The sequence below is a fragment of the Camelina sativa genome, chromosome 1 (genome assembly GCF_000633955.1).
Source record: "Camelina sativa cultivar DH55 chromosome 1, Cs, whole genome shotgun sequence".
NCBI classification, from domain to species: Eukaryota; Viridiplantae; Streptophyta; class Magnoliopsida; order Brassicales; family Brassicaceae; genus Camelina; species Camelina sativa.
In genome coordinates, this window is record NC_025685.1 from 22,419,281 (window position 1) to 22,435,289 (window position 16,009).

General features: G+C 34.6%; 3 protein-coding genes and 2 pseudogenes across 5 annotated transcripts in view; 1 reads left to right on the top strand and 4 right to left on the bottom strand.

Moving 5' to 3' along the window:
• On the top strand, positions 1,534–3,009 carry LOC104701719 (CRIB domain-containing protein RIC6-like). The gene is made up of 3 exons (XM_010417462.1): positions 1,534–1,993; positions 2,222–2,328; positions 2,517–3,009. The coding sequence occupies exons 1-3, from the start codon at positions 1,921–1,923 to the stop codon at positions 2,967–2,969; spliced, it is 633 nt and encodes a 210-aa protein (XP_010415764.1). The 5' UTR covers positions 1,534–1,920; the 3' UTR covers positions 2,970–3,009.
• Positions 9,220–12,470, bottom strand: LOC104701729 (succinate--CoA ligase [ADP-forming] subunit beta, mitochondrial). 3 transcript variants are annotated; one of them, XM_019229265.1, is made up of 13 exons: positions 12,385–12,470; positions 12,130–12,241; positions 11,751–11,861; positions 11,522–11,633; positions 11,354–11,418; positions 11,168–11,245; positions 10,985–11,059; positions 10,788–10,874; positions 10,304–10,369; positions 10,081–10,215; positions 9,811–9,975; positions 9,602–9,724; positions 9,220–9,509 (listed from the first exon to the last, which is right to left on the bottom strand). In XM_019229265.1, exons 2-13 carry the CDS (start codon positions 12,226–12,228, stop codon positions 9,360–9,362), a joined length of 1,266 nt encoding a protein of 421 aa, XP_019084810.1. In that variant the 5' UTR covers positions 12,229–12,241; positions 12,385–12,470; the 3' UTR covers positions 9,220–9,359. The 3 variants fall into 3 exon arrangements, with proteins under 3 accessions (XP_019084810.1, XP_019084809.1, XP_010415775.1); XM_019229264.1 differs by lacking the exon at positions 12,385–12,470 and having other exon boundaries at positions 12,130–12,378; XM_010417473.1 differs by lacking the exons at positions 10,788–10,874; positions 12,385–12,470 and having other exon boundaries at positions 10,304–10,456; positions 12,130–12,378.
• LOC104701739 lies at positions 12,804–14,685 on the bottom strand (annotated as a pseudogene).
• LOC109126175 lies at positions 14,699–14,902 on the bottom strand (annotated as a pseudogene).
• The window catches only part of LOC104701749, a 2,984-nt gene continuing 2,606 nt past the window's right edge, over positions 15,632–16,009 (bottom strand). Inside the window, exon 7 of the mRNA XM_010417491.2 lies at positions 15,632–15,816. Within this exon, the coding sequence (XP_010415793.2) occupies positions 15,775–15,816 (42 nt within the window). The 3' untranslated portion in view covers positions 15,632–15,774. The remainder of the gene's footprint in view (positions 15,817–16,009) is intronic.

Sequence of the window (16,009 nt, forward strand, 5' to 3'; positions counted from 1 at the left end):
AGCCCAAAATCAGTCCAACAATGTTTCTTTTCACAGGTTAAAAGAAAAAAAAAAGGTAAAAGAAGACAAACAACAACCTTGTTGTTGGTAACTTGATCTTAGACCGGCAAACTGAAACCAACCTCAAGTATAATTGTCTGTTGAGATAATTATATTAAACCGTGGACAAATGATTGGTTTTTTTAGTTTTGGGTCTAATAAACTCAGACTACACAATATCTCCAAAAGAGAATCTGAGGGAACACTATTAGTTTGAGTTTTTGCATTGTGATCTATTTTGGGTTCTAAAGAAAACTAAACCAAGGAAGAAAATAAAAAACGAACAACAACAAACCACTAAAAAACAAACACGGAAAAGAAAACCAATTAAACAAAATCAAGTGATACAAAAAAAAATTCACAGAAACCTTGAAACGTAAGAGTCGTTTGGTTTTGCAAAATCCACTTTCATAACAAAAATACAAAAAAAACTAAAGCATTGTGAGTGAAATAGAGTGATATATATCACCGATTCACACGATGTCGTGGAAATGATGAGTTCCCTTGGAAATGAAGTAGATACGTATATATATATATATATANTATATTTGGTTGGATTGTAATTGGCTTTTAAAGCTTTGTTGATATGGAATTAGTTCCTAATATATATATATATATATGAACTAATAATCTTAACGCAAGTTCTGCAGTATTAAATACAATAAGTAAATCTTTATATTTCAATTTTTATATATAATGAATACAGTACGTTTATTAATAAGTTTCCAAAAATATGAGGAACGAAAATTTGGGAAGATTAATATGCGCTATTTATGGAATACTGTGTTAAATATATTCCTAAAAATTCTATTGTTGTATAAATGATTTCCGAAATTTATTAAGGAAAGTAGCAATGAATCGAAAATATTTTAGGAATATTTTTTATTTATAATTTATGAAGATCCCATTAGTAAAATCGGGTTGTAATCTTCAATTTAAAACCGACCCGTTGATGATGACACAAATTTGTATTTCAAAAATGTTAATATAGATAAGTTACAAGAACCTAGATTTTATTATTGTTTTGCTGATGCAAACAAATGTCTAAAATTGTAGATAATCTATTCAGAATGAAAATTTTAAATTACAATTATACAGTCATTATACATAGACGCCAAGAACAAGAAACAGTATGTCACTAATTAACAAATTTTACTAATTTCAAGATTATACATTATATAATCTTACATTTTTTAATTTTAAACAATTAACCTATTTTTTTAAAAAAAATCAATAAAAAATTGGTCCACGATATAGAGCGAGTTAAAATCTAGTTACTCTCATTTGATAAAACAGAAAACGCATTTCTATATACTAATTCTTAATTTGATTCATTTCTGATAGTAATAGATAAACAAATTGTAACCATCAGATTAACGAAAATTTTGGTTTAAACAAACATTTTTGCACTCTTATTTTTGTCGTATCACCTTTATACGCTCTCCACCCATCATTCAAACAAACATTTTCTTAGTTTCCTTCATTTTTGTTCATTTTTGTTTCTTCGATTGATGTCTTATTTTTTTTCTCTCCTTACGTCTGAGGATTTTGTAGGTGATTTAAAAAAAAAAAATTGTTTACCTATCCTTTTCTTACGTTTTCCAATCCGTTATCTTTTATAGAAGACTCTGCACAAAGATAAACCTGCAATTTTGGAGATAAATATTGTTTCTCTCTGAACAATATTTTGTGCTATAAATTAAAGGTGATTTTTCTTTAACATGATTTTTTACCAATCATCTTGTTTTCCTCGATTTTTTTAGTGTCATCAACTTCTGTTATGGGAAAAGTGAGTTTTGAAAAACTAGTTTTCCGGGATAAGTTTTGTTCTTGGATGAAATAATTAAAGAAAAAAAAAACTGTCTACCTAAAAAGAGATCTATGCAACTCGCAATGTCAAGCTCCAAGATGAAAAGCCTCTTAAAAGGGCTCCGATACATTTCTCAAGTATTTGGTAAGGTTTACCCTCGACCTCTTGTTTTCTTCTTCTTTTTCTTATCAAAGTTTATATGTTAAATTATATAAAATTTCGAACCTCGTCAGTTTTGAATGACTATATATGCGATGCAAATATATATATATATATATATATATATATGCGATGCAATCACGTAGAAAATTTGCATGCATGCATTGTAACTACGTACGTTTGTGTGTGTAAATGTTTTTTAAATGACCGTAGAAAGTGAAAAAGAAGAAGAAATACAAATCGGAAATCCAACGGATGTAAAGCATGTTGCACATATCGGTTGGGATGGACCATCCGCTAATGCCACCGCACCAAGCTGGGTATATATGTTTTTACTACTTTTGCTCTTCTTCTTCTTTTTGCTTCTTAAGAGATCGTAGGTTCATAATCTTGATAATATATATATATATATATATATATATATATATAATATATATTTAACTTTAAGAGAACTTCTTTCTAAAAATGTACGTTGAATGGATTTGGTTGATGTTATGTGATTTGAAAGATGACTGAGTTCAAAACTGGCGAGGGGTTCGAGGCCTGTGAAGGAGGGGGAGAAGACGATTCCTCCGTGAAATGTACGTCGGAATATGGTGGTCGGTCCAAAGATTTACCAAAAGTACCAAAATCTACGAGGAAAACAGTGTCGGAGAAAGGTTCTCCGACAAAGGAAAAATCAGCGGACAAAACTAAACGCCGGTCTTCGAACAAAGGCACATCGTCATCGTCAAGGAGACCGAAGGAAGCGTCTGAGCAAGAAGACCTTTCTTCATGGCCTCGTGGATTACCGGAAATTCCAAAGAAGTCGAGGAGGAAGAAGAAGTCGACGAAAGAAACCGTTAACGGAGGTTCATCAAGATCGACAAGAAGATATGATGTGGACAACATGTCGGAATATATGTCTGATACTGGTTCGGTGAGATCTATGCCACAATTCGACAATAGAGATGATTTTTGAAAAAGAGAGACTTTGCTCTGGTCCACATGGCTAATTTTATTTGAACCCACCAACATTAGATTTTAGTGTATATTCATTCTTGTGATGTTTTATTGACTGTGCAAATGCAAGAAGCTTTTATTAATATTTTTTGCTTTTTTAAGATAACATGCATGAGAGTTAAAAAAAAAAAAAAAGAATAACAGACTAGTGATATATCTTTTACAGTTTTACCATTTTCTCGGTGGCTTTCTCCAAATCAGTTGTTTTGAAGCAGTCGCAATTCCACTAGCTAGCGACCAGCCTACCAAGTCACATAATACCATTCTTTTGATATCAAAAAACAACTGATATGTATGATCATACAATCTTGAATGTATAATTACAAGAACCAGTTATGTTGAAAAAAGATGGATAGTGGTGCAAATGAGATTACGTCACTTAGTTTGCTTTGTGATATGCAAAGACTATAGATATATGGCCATCAAGCACCAACATTATAATTTGCAGTTTGATATAAGTAAGTTAGATATAACAAATGAGATCTTTCTATGTAAATGGGGAAATTAGGCAACACTAAGATCGACAACCTATATAATCTCTTGACTTTAGTTTTTTAGGCACCATTACCTTTAGCATTTTTATCCAATAGATGAACTTATTATAAAGATCATTATAATGTTTAGTTTGATCAGTTTTAGTGTTTTTAAGTTTGTCTAGAGTTTCAAGTTTCAGTCTCTTCCTTTTAGTAATTGTAATGATCCTAGAAAATACTAATAATATAGAAATAACTTTCATTTAAATCCATGCATGTGTAGCTTCTATTTAATTTAAAATCAAATTTAATAACCCATCCTTACTATTATTTGTAAAGTCGTTTAACTAATAAACCTTTGTTTTGTAAAAAATTATAAGGGTATGCCATTGAATTTATGACTAATTAATATATTTTTTTAAAAATACACGATAATTTGAAAAGATATAAAAACATATTCTCTCTTTATTCCACCGTATTAACTACATGTTCAACTTTTATGACTATTTCCTAAACGGAATTAAAAATAAATAATTAAAAATACTTAAATGGTTGATTTTATCTAAGATATTCTGTTTTTTCTCCAAGTTTTTCAATAGACAATCAACATAATACCACAATTATCTAAGTTCTCTATAAATATAGAGTATCATTAGCTATTTTAACTCATCAAGCAATCAACTTACTTCATAGTAAAAAAAAATCTTCCGACATCGCTCGGCTTCCACAGCGGTGATGGCTGGTTTTGCCGTCGGCACTTCTTTGCCACTTTTGATTTTTTTTTGTTTTTTTTGTTATGAATAAAATCTCTACACTTTCAATTCGAATTCATATCCAAATCTGATTTTCTTGACTACAAATATTGTGTTCGAAGGTTTTTGCTTTCGTTTCTTCACTTTTATGGTCCAGATATGAGATGGTGGATGAATTGGGATTCGATCGTGATTCTGGTGGTTATTGTCAGAATCAAAGGATGATGAAGACACCCCTTAAAGAGCAATAATCAATTTTTTAGTTATATGATTTTCATGTTTGGTTTTCTTTCAAACGGTTAATTGTTATACTTATGTTATGCTGCAGATTACGATTTTGAGATCTTTGGAAAAATATGACGAACATCATATGATGCATCATCCTCTCCACTAAACTTAAAAAAAGGTACAAATGTTACTGTCATAATCAAATGTTACTTAGTCAGTTAGTCATACTTAAAAAAAAAAGGTACATGCATCATATATATTATATATGTTCTTATATAATATTTTCATATTTATATTTTCTACTACTAATTTTATATCTAAATTCTTAAATTAATTTGATTTTGAATTTTGCAGGAAAAGTTTGTTGGATTCTCTTCTTATAATTTGATCTCATCTTTTGCGCTAAAAAAATTGATCTCATCTTTCAAGAATGTGATGTGCCAATGATTTTTCTTTATTCAATCATACCCTTATTACATTTAGTCAATAAATAGAAAATAATATAAACAAGATCTATAAAAATCTATGTTTGATATATTTTTCAATCCATATATTCAGTATTTTTTAGAATATTTGTTTTCACAATATGTAGTATGAATTAAAAAAACTATAATTAATAATAAAAACATAATTAAAAGTAACAGTTTTTTGAAGTTAATGAGAATCATATTAATTAAGATATGTAATCAAATAAATTGTTTATTCACTAGATAATTTTGCATTAATTTAATATCATAAATTTAAGTAAACCAAAAACCAAAAAATCTTGGTCGTTCCTTAATCTATGAACAAGTTTTCGAATATAAATAATTTGATTGGATAAAAGTAATGATGATAAAATCAATATCATATGTCAGCAACTAACATAACAAATATATTTAGATTTGTTTACAAAAAATAAATATACAATTTTATATTTAAAACAATTATCATTAAGTGTACTTAATATAGAGAATATAATAATCTTAATTTGCAAGTAAAATCATGAATTTTGTTAAATATCCTATGGCTAAAGCTAAAGACATGTCATAAAGTTTATATTTCTCTACATATAAACAAAAATTAGCATTCAGTTTTCATGATGTAAAACACATGAGGATAAAAAAACTAGTCCAAATTAAGAGAGGTGGGCGCGTGAGTTCTACTCGCGGCTCTCTCCTCTCTCCTCCTTTCTCTTCTTCTGATCACAACTCCGTGCACCGAGTGAAGGTTCCTCCGACGATTCCGGCGTTGAAGAGGAACTACTGGTCCATGGCGCTTCATCCGTAGTCCATTGCACCTACTGATAAGGTCACCAGATCGAAATCAAGGGAGTTTGTAGCGAGGAGAAGCTTCCGCAGGACAATTCCGGTAAGAGCTCTATCGGCGGCGTGGCTTTGCGGTTAGAAGAAGGTAGTTCTCGGCGAGGAATGAGAAAGATACGGTGGTTAGATCTGAACGGCTGGAGACGCAGGAGGTTTTGTCACGGCCGGTGGTTTGACGGGGGAGGTCTACCGCCGGAAAGGCAAGGCTAAGCCACCGTCGATGGCTGTTTAGATCTACTCCCTACTGCTCTATCTCTATCAGACTGAACCATGGCTTCCGGATTGTTAGATCGGTTTCTTCTTCCTTCTCTTCACAACTCTACGGTGGCGGGATGGTGATGGTCCTGTGTCACTTTCTCTGTTTGACTCCCGTCTTCCTGGCTCGCCGGTGGTCCTGGGCCGACATACTGGTAGCCAGGAGGATAGGATGAAAAGAGTATCCGCAACTTCGTGGGAAGGCGGCTGCACTAGGGTTCTCCTTTGCAGATTAGGGTTTCTGGCTCATACCGGTTAGCTACCGGTTTAGTTTGATATACTCGGGTTAATTTTGGTCTTTGTTATTTGGTTTGGTTTGTTGTAATCGGACTGGGCCCTAAGGGGATAATTGTATGGGCCTATTCCGGAAATAGCCCATTGGGCATATATGTTTATAAATTGAAAGCCTTTTAACAAAAAAAAAACACATGAGGATAATGGGGAGAACAGATACCCGAGAGGAGACGGGACTACTCTTCCTTGACCCATAAAATTAGATAAAACGGAAATATATTCAACATAGTTCCCAAAATATAAAATTACAAACTTCAAAACTATATAGTTCTTAGTTGCAAAGTCATTCTAAAACACTTTAAGATTTATTTATAATACATTGGTAAATATAATAAACATTTCAAAATGGGTATTTACGGATCGAAGTAATGAATTTAATAAAGGCTCGGATAATATGATGAATATTAAAAAAATGAATACTTGATATTCAACATTTACACTGAGGTAAAAAAAAATTATAATACTCTTTACTCGATCCTAAGATTAAAGGTACTTTTCCCGAGACGGAATGAATACGGGTAACGAGTATAGTGGATATCCTTATACAACTAAAACTTATAACCCTAAATCAATTTATGAACTTGATGAATAAACTAAAATATGAAAATAAACTATTATTTTCATAATTTTAATCCTAATTTTGTTCATATCTAGGATTATATTGATAATTATTTAATATAAAATGGTTATGGAAAATAAAATTTCTAATGGGATGGTCGGGACGGGATAAGATGGGATGAGACTGGACGAGATTTAACATCCCATAACAAAATTACTTTAATATTTTCAACAAACACGGGCTATCTTTGATTATTATGGATGAATTGCAAAAAATTGTATAATTTCCCGCTGATAAAGATGATGATCATGTTTATTTTTGGTACGGGTTTCAGTATCTACATATATACCAAAATATTGACAAAACACCCTAAAATAGTTGCCAACAATTTTTCATGTAAAAATACTACGATAAAGACGATAAGTAGTAGTAAAGGCGTTCGTAGAGACGTTGCGGTGGAAACGCCTAAGAGTCAACGCCAATCAAGAATGTTTTTTACATGATTCACCATACGTGTGACGAAAAATATGGAACTGCTCTGAAAGGTGGAAGTGTTATCACGTTGATATGCGACAGTTTAGGTTATTTTTCAAGAAATATTTGACTTGAGTCCAAAAAAATGTTCGAATATGCTTTCAATATTCTCTGATTTAAATTTAAAATTTAATTTTTTAAAATATAACAAAATTTTGATTTAAATTTTATTCACAAAACTCAAATTTTATGTACAATATTTTTAATAAACCTAACTGAGAAAGAGCATTTGTGATCGGCTTATAAAACCGGACCGAAAAATAAACCAGAAGTCTTTTGGATTACTATCAACCAGTTGAATTACGGGTTCAATTAACGCCAGTGCCCAGTGGAGAGAGATTAGATTAGTTTTGAGTAGGCCTGGGCATAAAAACCGTACCCGAATACCCAACCCAGAACCCGATCCAAAAAACCGGGTTCGGGTTGGGTACGGGTTTGCCTATAAAACTCTATTGGGTTCTATTTTCTAATACCCGTGGGTTCGGGTTAGGGTCGGGTAATACCCGATACCCGTTTGGGTACCCATTAAACCCGAACATATAAACATATTTATAATATTTATCATTAATATAATGCAATTACCCCAAAATTATGATTATAATTTTGAATATTTCATTTAGTTTTATACCTAAATATCAAAAATAATCAAAATATCTAAAATATTTTGTTATGTAAGTCAAAATTTAACTAAATTTATTTAAATTTAATTATATTTTTCGGGTACCCGGTAGTTCAGGTACTAATCGGGTTCTAAAATTTGTAACCCAAACCGACCCGAACCCGATAGTACCCAAACCGAACCAATATATCTAAAAATATCCAATGAGTTCTATTTTTCTAAACCCGTTTACCCGAACCCGAATGGATANTGGTTTAGGGTCGGGTAATACCCGATACCCGTTTGGGTACCCATTAAACCCGAACATATAAACATATTTATAATATTTATCATTAATATAATGCAATTACCCCAAAATTATGATTATAATTTTGAATATTTCATTTAGTTTTATACCTAAATATCAAAAATAATCAAAATATCTAAAATATTTTGTTATGTAAGTCAAAATTTAACTAAATTTATTTAAATTTAATTATATTTTTCGGGTACCCGGTAGTTCAGGTACTAATCGGGTTCTAAAATTTGTAACCCAAACCGACCCGAACCCGATAGTACCCAAACCGAACCAATATATCTAAAAATATCCAATGAGTTCTATTTTTCTAAACCCGTTTACCCGAACCCGAATGGATAATACCCGAACCCGAACGGGTTACCTGAATGCCCAGCCTTAGTTTTGAGTGGTATGTAACTATGTATGATAAAAAAGATACCGAGAATTCCAATTTAATTCTTCTTTTTGGATCAAGAAAAAAAAAAAAAAAAAANAAAAAAGGAAGGAGACCAGCTCAATTTTTTTAACAAAAGTTTTCTGGTAAAGAAAATATTTGACTTGAGTCCAAAAAATTTACCATATGTTCGATCGAATATGCTTTCAATATCCTCAGATTCAAATTTAAAGTAAACATTAAAAAATTACAAAATTTATTTAAAATTTTATTCTCAAAACTCTAATTTTACCTAAAATATATTTTTAATCAACCTAACTGAGAAGGAGCGTTTGTGATCGGCTTATAAAACAGGACAGAAAAATAAACGCCAAGATTAGTTTTGTGGCTTCTCAGTGACACCTAACCTCTCTTTTTTTCAGTGACACCCAACCTATCGGTATCAAGGATGAGTTGGTTAAAAATACAAAAAGATACCGAGAATTCCAATTTAATTCTTCTTTTAGGATCAAACAAGAAAGAAAAAGGAAGGAGACCACCAGTTCATTATTGATCGATCTGTTTTGAGAAAATTATATCCGCGAGAAAAAAGTGTAAATTGCGTCAACCATAAATCAATTGACAAACCGGGACGAGTTTTGATATTATATATAGAGAGATTTAGTGAGCCAATGCTTTAACCGCTTTCTCAGCCGCATCATCCAAATCATCAGCCGTTATGAGTTTCATTCCACTTTCCTTGAGGATTCTCTTTCCCTGCTCCACATTCGTTCCTTCTAGACGAACCACCACTGGCACTTTCAATGATACCTGCGTCACACAAATCACTTCGATTTTTATCTTCAATCCTGAATGAAACATTCTGCTCATTAGAAGGTTGCTATTTTTTTTTTCCCACTCACCTCTTTTGCAGCGTTCACGATTCCACTAGCAATCACGTCACATTTCATTATCCCACCAAATATGTTCACCAGGATTGCTTTCACTTTGTCGTCAGATGTCAGTATCTTAAACGCTTCCACCACCTTTTTTTATTTTTTTGGAGTCACAAACCCTCTACTAAAATTTGTCACAAAGAATTTAGATTCCCCAAAGTAAAGGTTTCTTTTACCTGGTGCTCAGAAGCATTTCCACCAACGTCAAGGAAATTGGCGGGAGTTCCACCATGTAATTTAATGATGTCCATTGTTGCCATGGCCAATCCAGCACCATTCACCATGCAACCAATCTCTCCATCTAGACCGATGTAGTTCAGGTCAACTTTCGCTGCAGCCACCTACGGGAGAAGCAACACACACTTTTCCTTTTAATCTCTTCTTATCGACTTAACAACATCAGATAGATTTCTTAATGATAAAAGGGAGATAGACAAGACAGATACCTCTCGTGGATCCTCCTGTGTTGGATCACGCATGGCAAAAACCTCCTTTTGTCGGAACGCAGCATTATCATCGAAGTTCAATTTGGCATCAGCAGCTACCAATTGGTTAGTGGATGTCTCTGCAAGAGGGTTGATCTACAAGAGAAATTTGGGGGTTCAACAAAAGAAGATATTGATAACTGAGAAAATGAGTGTAGAAACAAGACAGTGTGAGAAAACTCACTTCCAACATTGTGCAGTCACTCTTGCGAAAGAGTTCGTACAGCTTCTTCACTTGTTCGATCGAATCTTTTCTGTCAGCAGCTTTGGGAGCCAGACCATCCACAACCTTGGCAGCATCTTCATCAGTGATTCCTGCAAATACATCAATTGGTACCTACGCAAAACCATGAATGGAGGGGTCAAAAATCCGCATTGAAAAAGGATCTCAGAAGGATATTTCTACCAAGAGATTAACGATCCAAGTACGTATTAAACAGTCACAACCTTGATAATCATGTCAGGGAACTTCTCAGCGAGATCTTCAATGCTGGTACCACCTTTTTTACAGGCAATGATCAACTGCAATAAGAAAGTAAAGCGGTTTAGATGTTGCAAGCAGGGGGTTAGAACAGCATGCCTAGAAGTAGAGAAATGAATTAGTAGTTCATCGTGTGGGTAGTAGCATACCGGTCCAGCAGATTTACGGTCCAGAATAATGGAGAAGNCTTTCTGTCAGCAGCTTTGGGAGCCAGACCATCCACAACCTTGGCAGCATTTTCATCAGTGATTCCTGCAAATACATCAATTGGTACCTACGCAAAACCATGAATGGAGGGGTCAAAAATCCGCATTGAAAAAGGATCTCAGAAGGATATTTCTACCAAGAGATTAACGATCCAAGTACGTATTAAACAGTCACAACCTTGATAATCATGTCAGGGAACTTCTCAGCGAGATCTTCAATGCTGGTACCACCTTTTTTACAGGCAATGATCAACTGCAATAAGAAAGTAAAGCGGTTTAGATGTTGCAAGCAGGGGGTTAGAACAGCATGCCTAGAAGTAGAGAAATGAATTAGTAGTTCATCGTGTGGGTAGTAGCATACCGGTCCAGCAGATTTACGGTCCAGAATAATGGAGAAGTACATCTCATTGACGAGTGACAATTTCTCACACAAGTAAACCTGCTCAAAATAAAGATTCAATGAATAGTAAACAAAGGTGCAAGAGTCAGTCAGGAGAATTGAAGAAAGAACACCAATTATGAGCTTCATGGATAACTGATAACAAACCTTGCTAACAACTTTGCCTTGAGGACCAGTTTGTTTGGTGACGAGTACTTGTCCAAGCATCTTCCCTACAAACGATATAAGAATTTGAATAGGATCAATAAACTCTGAGACAAAAAAAAGAAGAAGAGACATCCAACACTTGAAGAAGAAAGAAGATTAAAAAAAAACCAGCAATATCTTCAGCCTGATCACGTTTAACAATGTGAACACCACCCTTAAGACCACTCTTGAATGTTCCAAGACCTCTTCCACCAGCCAAGATCTGGCTCTTAACAACCAACTGTACCACAGGCAAAGAGCAATATATCTTTCAATTAGGCAACAAACTAATAGAGAGAGAGAGATAAGAATCTAAGTCAATGGCAAATGATGTGCTGAAATAGAAATAATAATATACCTCGCTTTCATTAGGGAAAACTTCTTGGACAGCCTTTTTAACTTCTTCCAGAGAACCAACAGCTACTCCTTTTGGCACATTCACACCGTATTTGCCCATCAGCTCAGCTCCCTGATTGTATCAGAAACACACACAAATAAAACATTTTCATAAACCTCCTAGAGAGACGATTCCATGTCCACCTAGTGCTTACTTTCAAAACTCCTAGAGAGACACCGAATAATTCTATCTCTAACACAAATCAATCAATCAATCAATCAATCAGTGGATCAACCCCAAAAAACACAGATCGTACTCGAATCCGCACTTGAAAAGCGAATCTACGCAACTATAGAACACTAAAGAATGGTCAAAACCCGAAATGAAGAGAAAGAAGAACCTGATACTCGTGGATGTTGAGACGGCGAAGCTGTTGCTGCTGCCATTTCCCGGAGACAGAGAGAGATCTGGACACGAGTTTGCTTACCAATCCCCTCATCGTTCGATTTTGTCTTAGTAAAAAAAAAAAACCAGCGAAAGCGAATGAGAGAATGAGAAAAAAAAGTATATATAAAGAGAGAAGAGAGAAGAGAGAAGAGAAGAGAGAAGAGAATAGTCGCAGCGTTGTGAGAATGATCTGAGGAGAGAGTCTAACCCTAATTTTTCCAACTTTATGAGATTTATTCCTCTCGGCCGGCTCACTATTTCCAAATTTAATTTCGTATCTTTTTATAAGAAAAAAAAAAAAAAAAGTAGTTATTATTAGGTATGAAAAATACACACAAGTCAAGTAGTACCATTTTCATTCACTAAAAAAACTATGCAATAACAATTGTTAATAGAGTAAATACATATTTTTGTATATGAATAATAATAATGTAGAAATTAATTTTTCATTTGGCTTATAATTCTGCGACACATTACCATTTGTGTCAAAACGTTTTCATAATCAAAATTGAAAGTGCGGTCAATTGCTCCTACTGGCAGCTACCACCACACCGCTACTGGTGACAAACGCGGCGGCGAGAGCAATTTGAAAGTGGTACACAAATCTAAAACTTAATTCAAAATCAGAAGAAAACACATTTAAACTTATCAAAAACTTATTTGATCGAGTAGAGAGATACAATCTCAAAACGGATTAACAAAAAGTTAAAAAAAAAAAGAAAAAAAAAAAGTTAATTAACAGCAACCAACGTTCTTATCCCCCAAGCACCAAGTCTTCATTCTCCCGCCAAACCGCGTGAACCTCATCTGTACGAAACCGCTGCGTAAAGGTGGACTCTTGAATCGGCGTTTCAGCACCGTGTTAACATATGCAAGTATACCCGCGTAAGCGATCATCGCTCCATTATCGATGCAGTATCGGTCATCAGTTGCAAACAGCTTACCGTCACGTTCAGAGCACATGGTCCTCATCATCTCCTGCAAACGCTCATTGCAACCGACACCACCGACTATCAAAACGTCTTTCTCGTCACAATCACAACCAACATCGCAAACACCGTCTCCTGCCAGATCATTAACAATCATGATCCTCTTTACAAAATGTGCCAAAACGTTACATTCTTCTATGTAGCCAATGAACAACTGTTATAGCCTTACTTGAAGAGAATAGCACAAGTCTGCTGGTGTACACTCGTTATTCTTGAGCTTCTCCTCTGCGGTAGTTTCGATATAGCTCAAGATTCCGCTGAACGATACATCCATACCTTTCACAGCATACGGAAGATGGATGAATTTTTCTCCTTTCTTAGCGAGCTGTTAAGAAAACAAACAAAAACATTCGATAATTGTTCACTAACACCACATGTACACTACTAGATCATATTATTAAAAGTAATGATGGATTCAGAAATACCTGCTTGATGTTATAGCCAGGACTTGGATCATTGGAGAGCTTCAAGACTCTAGCAAGCAATTACCAACAGCAATATCAATGGTCTCACCAAATATCCGGTGGTATCTACCTTCACTATAAGCAATCACCTGTGTGTTCCCACCGCTCACATACAGAGAAACTGGATCATCAGCTCCAGTAACTACTCTCCCCATCTCAATGTGAGCCACGCAGTGATTCACTCCAACGATTGGCTTCTTCCAAAGCTGCGACAATACTCTAACGACAATGGCTGAGACCTGCAACGGTGCTCCCATACCAGGACCTTTTGTGTAACAGATGCAATCGATTTCTTCTGGAGTTACTTGGGACGTTTCTAGAGCTGACTTGACTAAAGGAAGAACATGGTCGAGATGGTGATGAGCAGTCTCTCTAGGAAGGAATCCATGACCAGGAGGGGTTATGTATGTATGCCGAGGATTCGCTAAGATTGTACAGTCTACAGTCACAATTCCAACCCCAATCTTGTTAGCTGAACCTTCGAACCCAATGGCTATCTTTCTCTTCATTGCTTTTGACTTTAAACACTAAAGTAAACTCTCTGCAGATACAACAGAACAACAAACCAGAGCAGCCATATTACTCACAGTTCATTCATAGAGTTGAATGACTCATTTATCATGGATTAGTATATTGCTACTGAGAGAGAGAGAGAGAGATACCACAAAGAGGTTTTGTATAACCTAACAAGATCCTTAAACACTAGAAATCTGAATCTAAATTCTAAACCCAGAAAGCTACTCTAATCCATATAGGCTCTGTTACTTCGAATTACAGATTGAACGCAACAGCATCATCAGTTCAAGGTACTCCCCAAAAAATACCTAAAGAAAACTGAAGAAGCAAACACATTTTACCTAACCAAAATATCAAAACCTACACCAAACCCTAATCAAATCTAAACCCCAAACCCTATTCAAATCATAATTAGAGATGAACAATTTTACAAAAAATCGAAAATTCTCACCTACGATTTTAAGTAAAACCCAATTTAGAAGAAGACTCTGATTAGCGAAGAGCAATTGAACTTTAAAAAAAAAAGAATGTTGTCATTGGAACATAAGCCCCGTTCAGTTAGTCCGATGAGGACCAAGTGAATAACTGTCGTGAAACGAACGGCCATGATATCATCGACGGAGAGAAAGCTCCACACACGCGTCTCAGCTTATAATCAATCCACCGCATGATTCTCTCGTTTCCGAGGCCGCATCTCTGCGGATAGTGGCCCGGGGACTTTCCTGGGTCGGTACCTAGACAGGTCCATGTAACCCATTCACTTCGTCCAATGACTGTTGTACCATGTCCTATTTTTCGGACTAATTATATACACAAGTCTTATGTTCTAAATACCCGATGTGGGACAAACATCTTCAGAACAAACCATAATCCTTTTTATTTTTTCTTTTTCTTACTGTATTACTTCTGTCAGCTTGTAGTAAATTATGTTTAAAAAAAAGAAAATTACATACAGATTTCCTGAAATATATTTCACTGAATTATTGGTGGGTTGAGCCAGGCCGGTGCAGTAGTGCAACGCATGGGCGACTCACGAGACTCCAGATAGCAAGCTATCTTATCGGACTCTCACCCTGAAAAAATAGAGTTAATATCGTGCGGACCGATGGTCCACATATCAGATATTAAACTGATAAGAACAGATACTACACTTGATCTTAGCCAAAAGGCCGAGAAAGGTATGAATTGCAGGTAAGGTCCGGCTTCTCTTTTTATATCAGTTTGTTTGTGATCAATGCTTACTAACTTGTCGATGTGGGATAAAGTAGAGAACAAAGACAAAACCGACAATACAATCTTAGCTACTTTTATGTATCTTTATCACACAAGCGTCTGGTTTTAACATCTGACAGGAGTTGATGTAAATCATAGAAAACGTAGTCTATAGGAGGTAAGTCTCGACCAAACTCTTTGCTCTGTATTTTCCTTTACACATTTGCTTTTGATATTTTATGAAGTTTTAGTCTACATGATATTTATTTAAAACAGGACAATAAAGATTTTCTCATATTCAAAACTTGAATGTATACAAATAACGTATAAACTAACAGTAAGTTAAGGTAAAGCCAAACTATGAACTGAGTATATATTTTAGAAACCAAAAATATGGTACAACTTTGCCACAGTAGATCATGAAGATGGCTTCAAGTTCCTGATTGCAGCGGCCATAATCTGAGATAAATCCAACATGTGAAATGAAATCAGACGAACAAAGTCAACTACTGTTTGTAATTATCGCTTAATCATGTAAAAGAAATATACGTACCCGGGCAGATCCAGGATCAAACCTTCTTTCACCAATACTTGTATTCCTGTCGTCTCGCTTTGTGACTACACTTCTTTGACTAGATTCCACATTGTACTT

What these genes read in the sequence shown, in the direction of transcription:
- LOC104701719 (XM_010417462.1), top strand. Translation starts at nt 1,921, where the DNA reads ATGCAACTCGCAATGTCAAGCTCCAAGATGAAAAGCCTCTTAAAAGGG. An exon ending in ATACATTTCTCAAGTATTTG is followed by an intron (nt 1,994 to 2,221) that starts GTAAGGTTTACC and finishes AAATGACCGTAG; the next exon opens with AAAGTGAAAAAGAAGAAGAA. An exon ending in ATGCCACCGCACCAAGCTGG is followed by an intron (nt 2,329 to 2,516) that starts GTATATATGTTT and finishes GTGATTTGAAAG; the next exon opens with ATGACTGAGTTCAAAACTGG.
- LOC104701729 (XM_019229265.1), bottom strand. Translation starts at nt 12,228, where the DNA reads ATGAGGGGATTGGTAAGCAAACTCGTGTCCAGATCTCTCTCTGTCTCC. An exon ending in TTTTCCCTAATGAAAGCGAG is followed by an intron (nt 11,634 to 11,750) that starts GTATATTATTAT and finishes CCTGTGGTACAG; the next exon opens with TTGGTTGTTAAGAGCCAGAT. An exon ending in CACAGGAGGATCCACGAGAG is followed by an intron (nt 9,976 to 10,080) that starts GTATCTGTCTTG and finishes CTTCTCCCGTAG; the next exon opens with GTGGCTGCAGCGAAAGTTGA.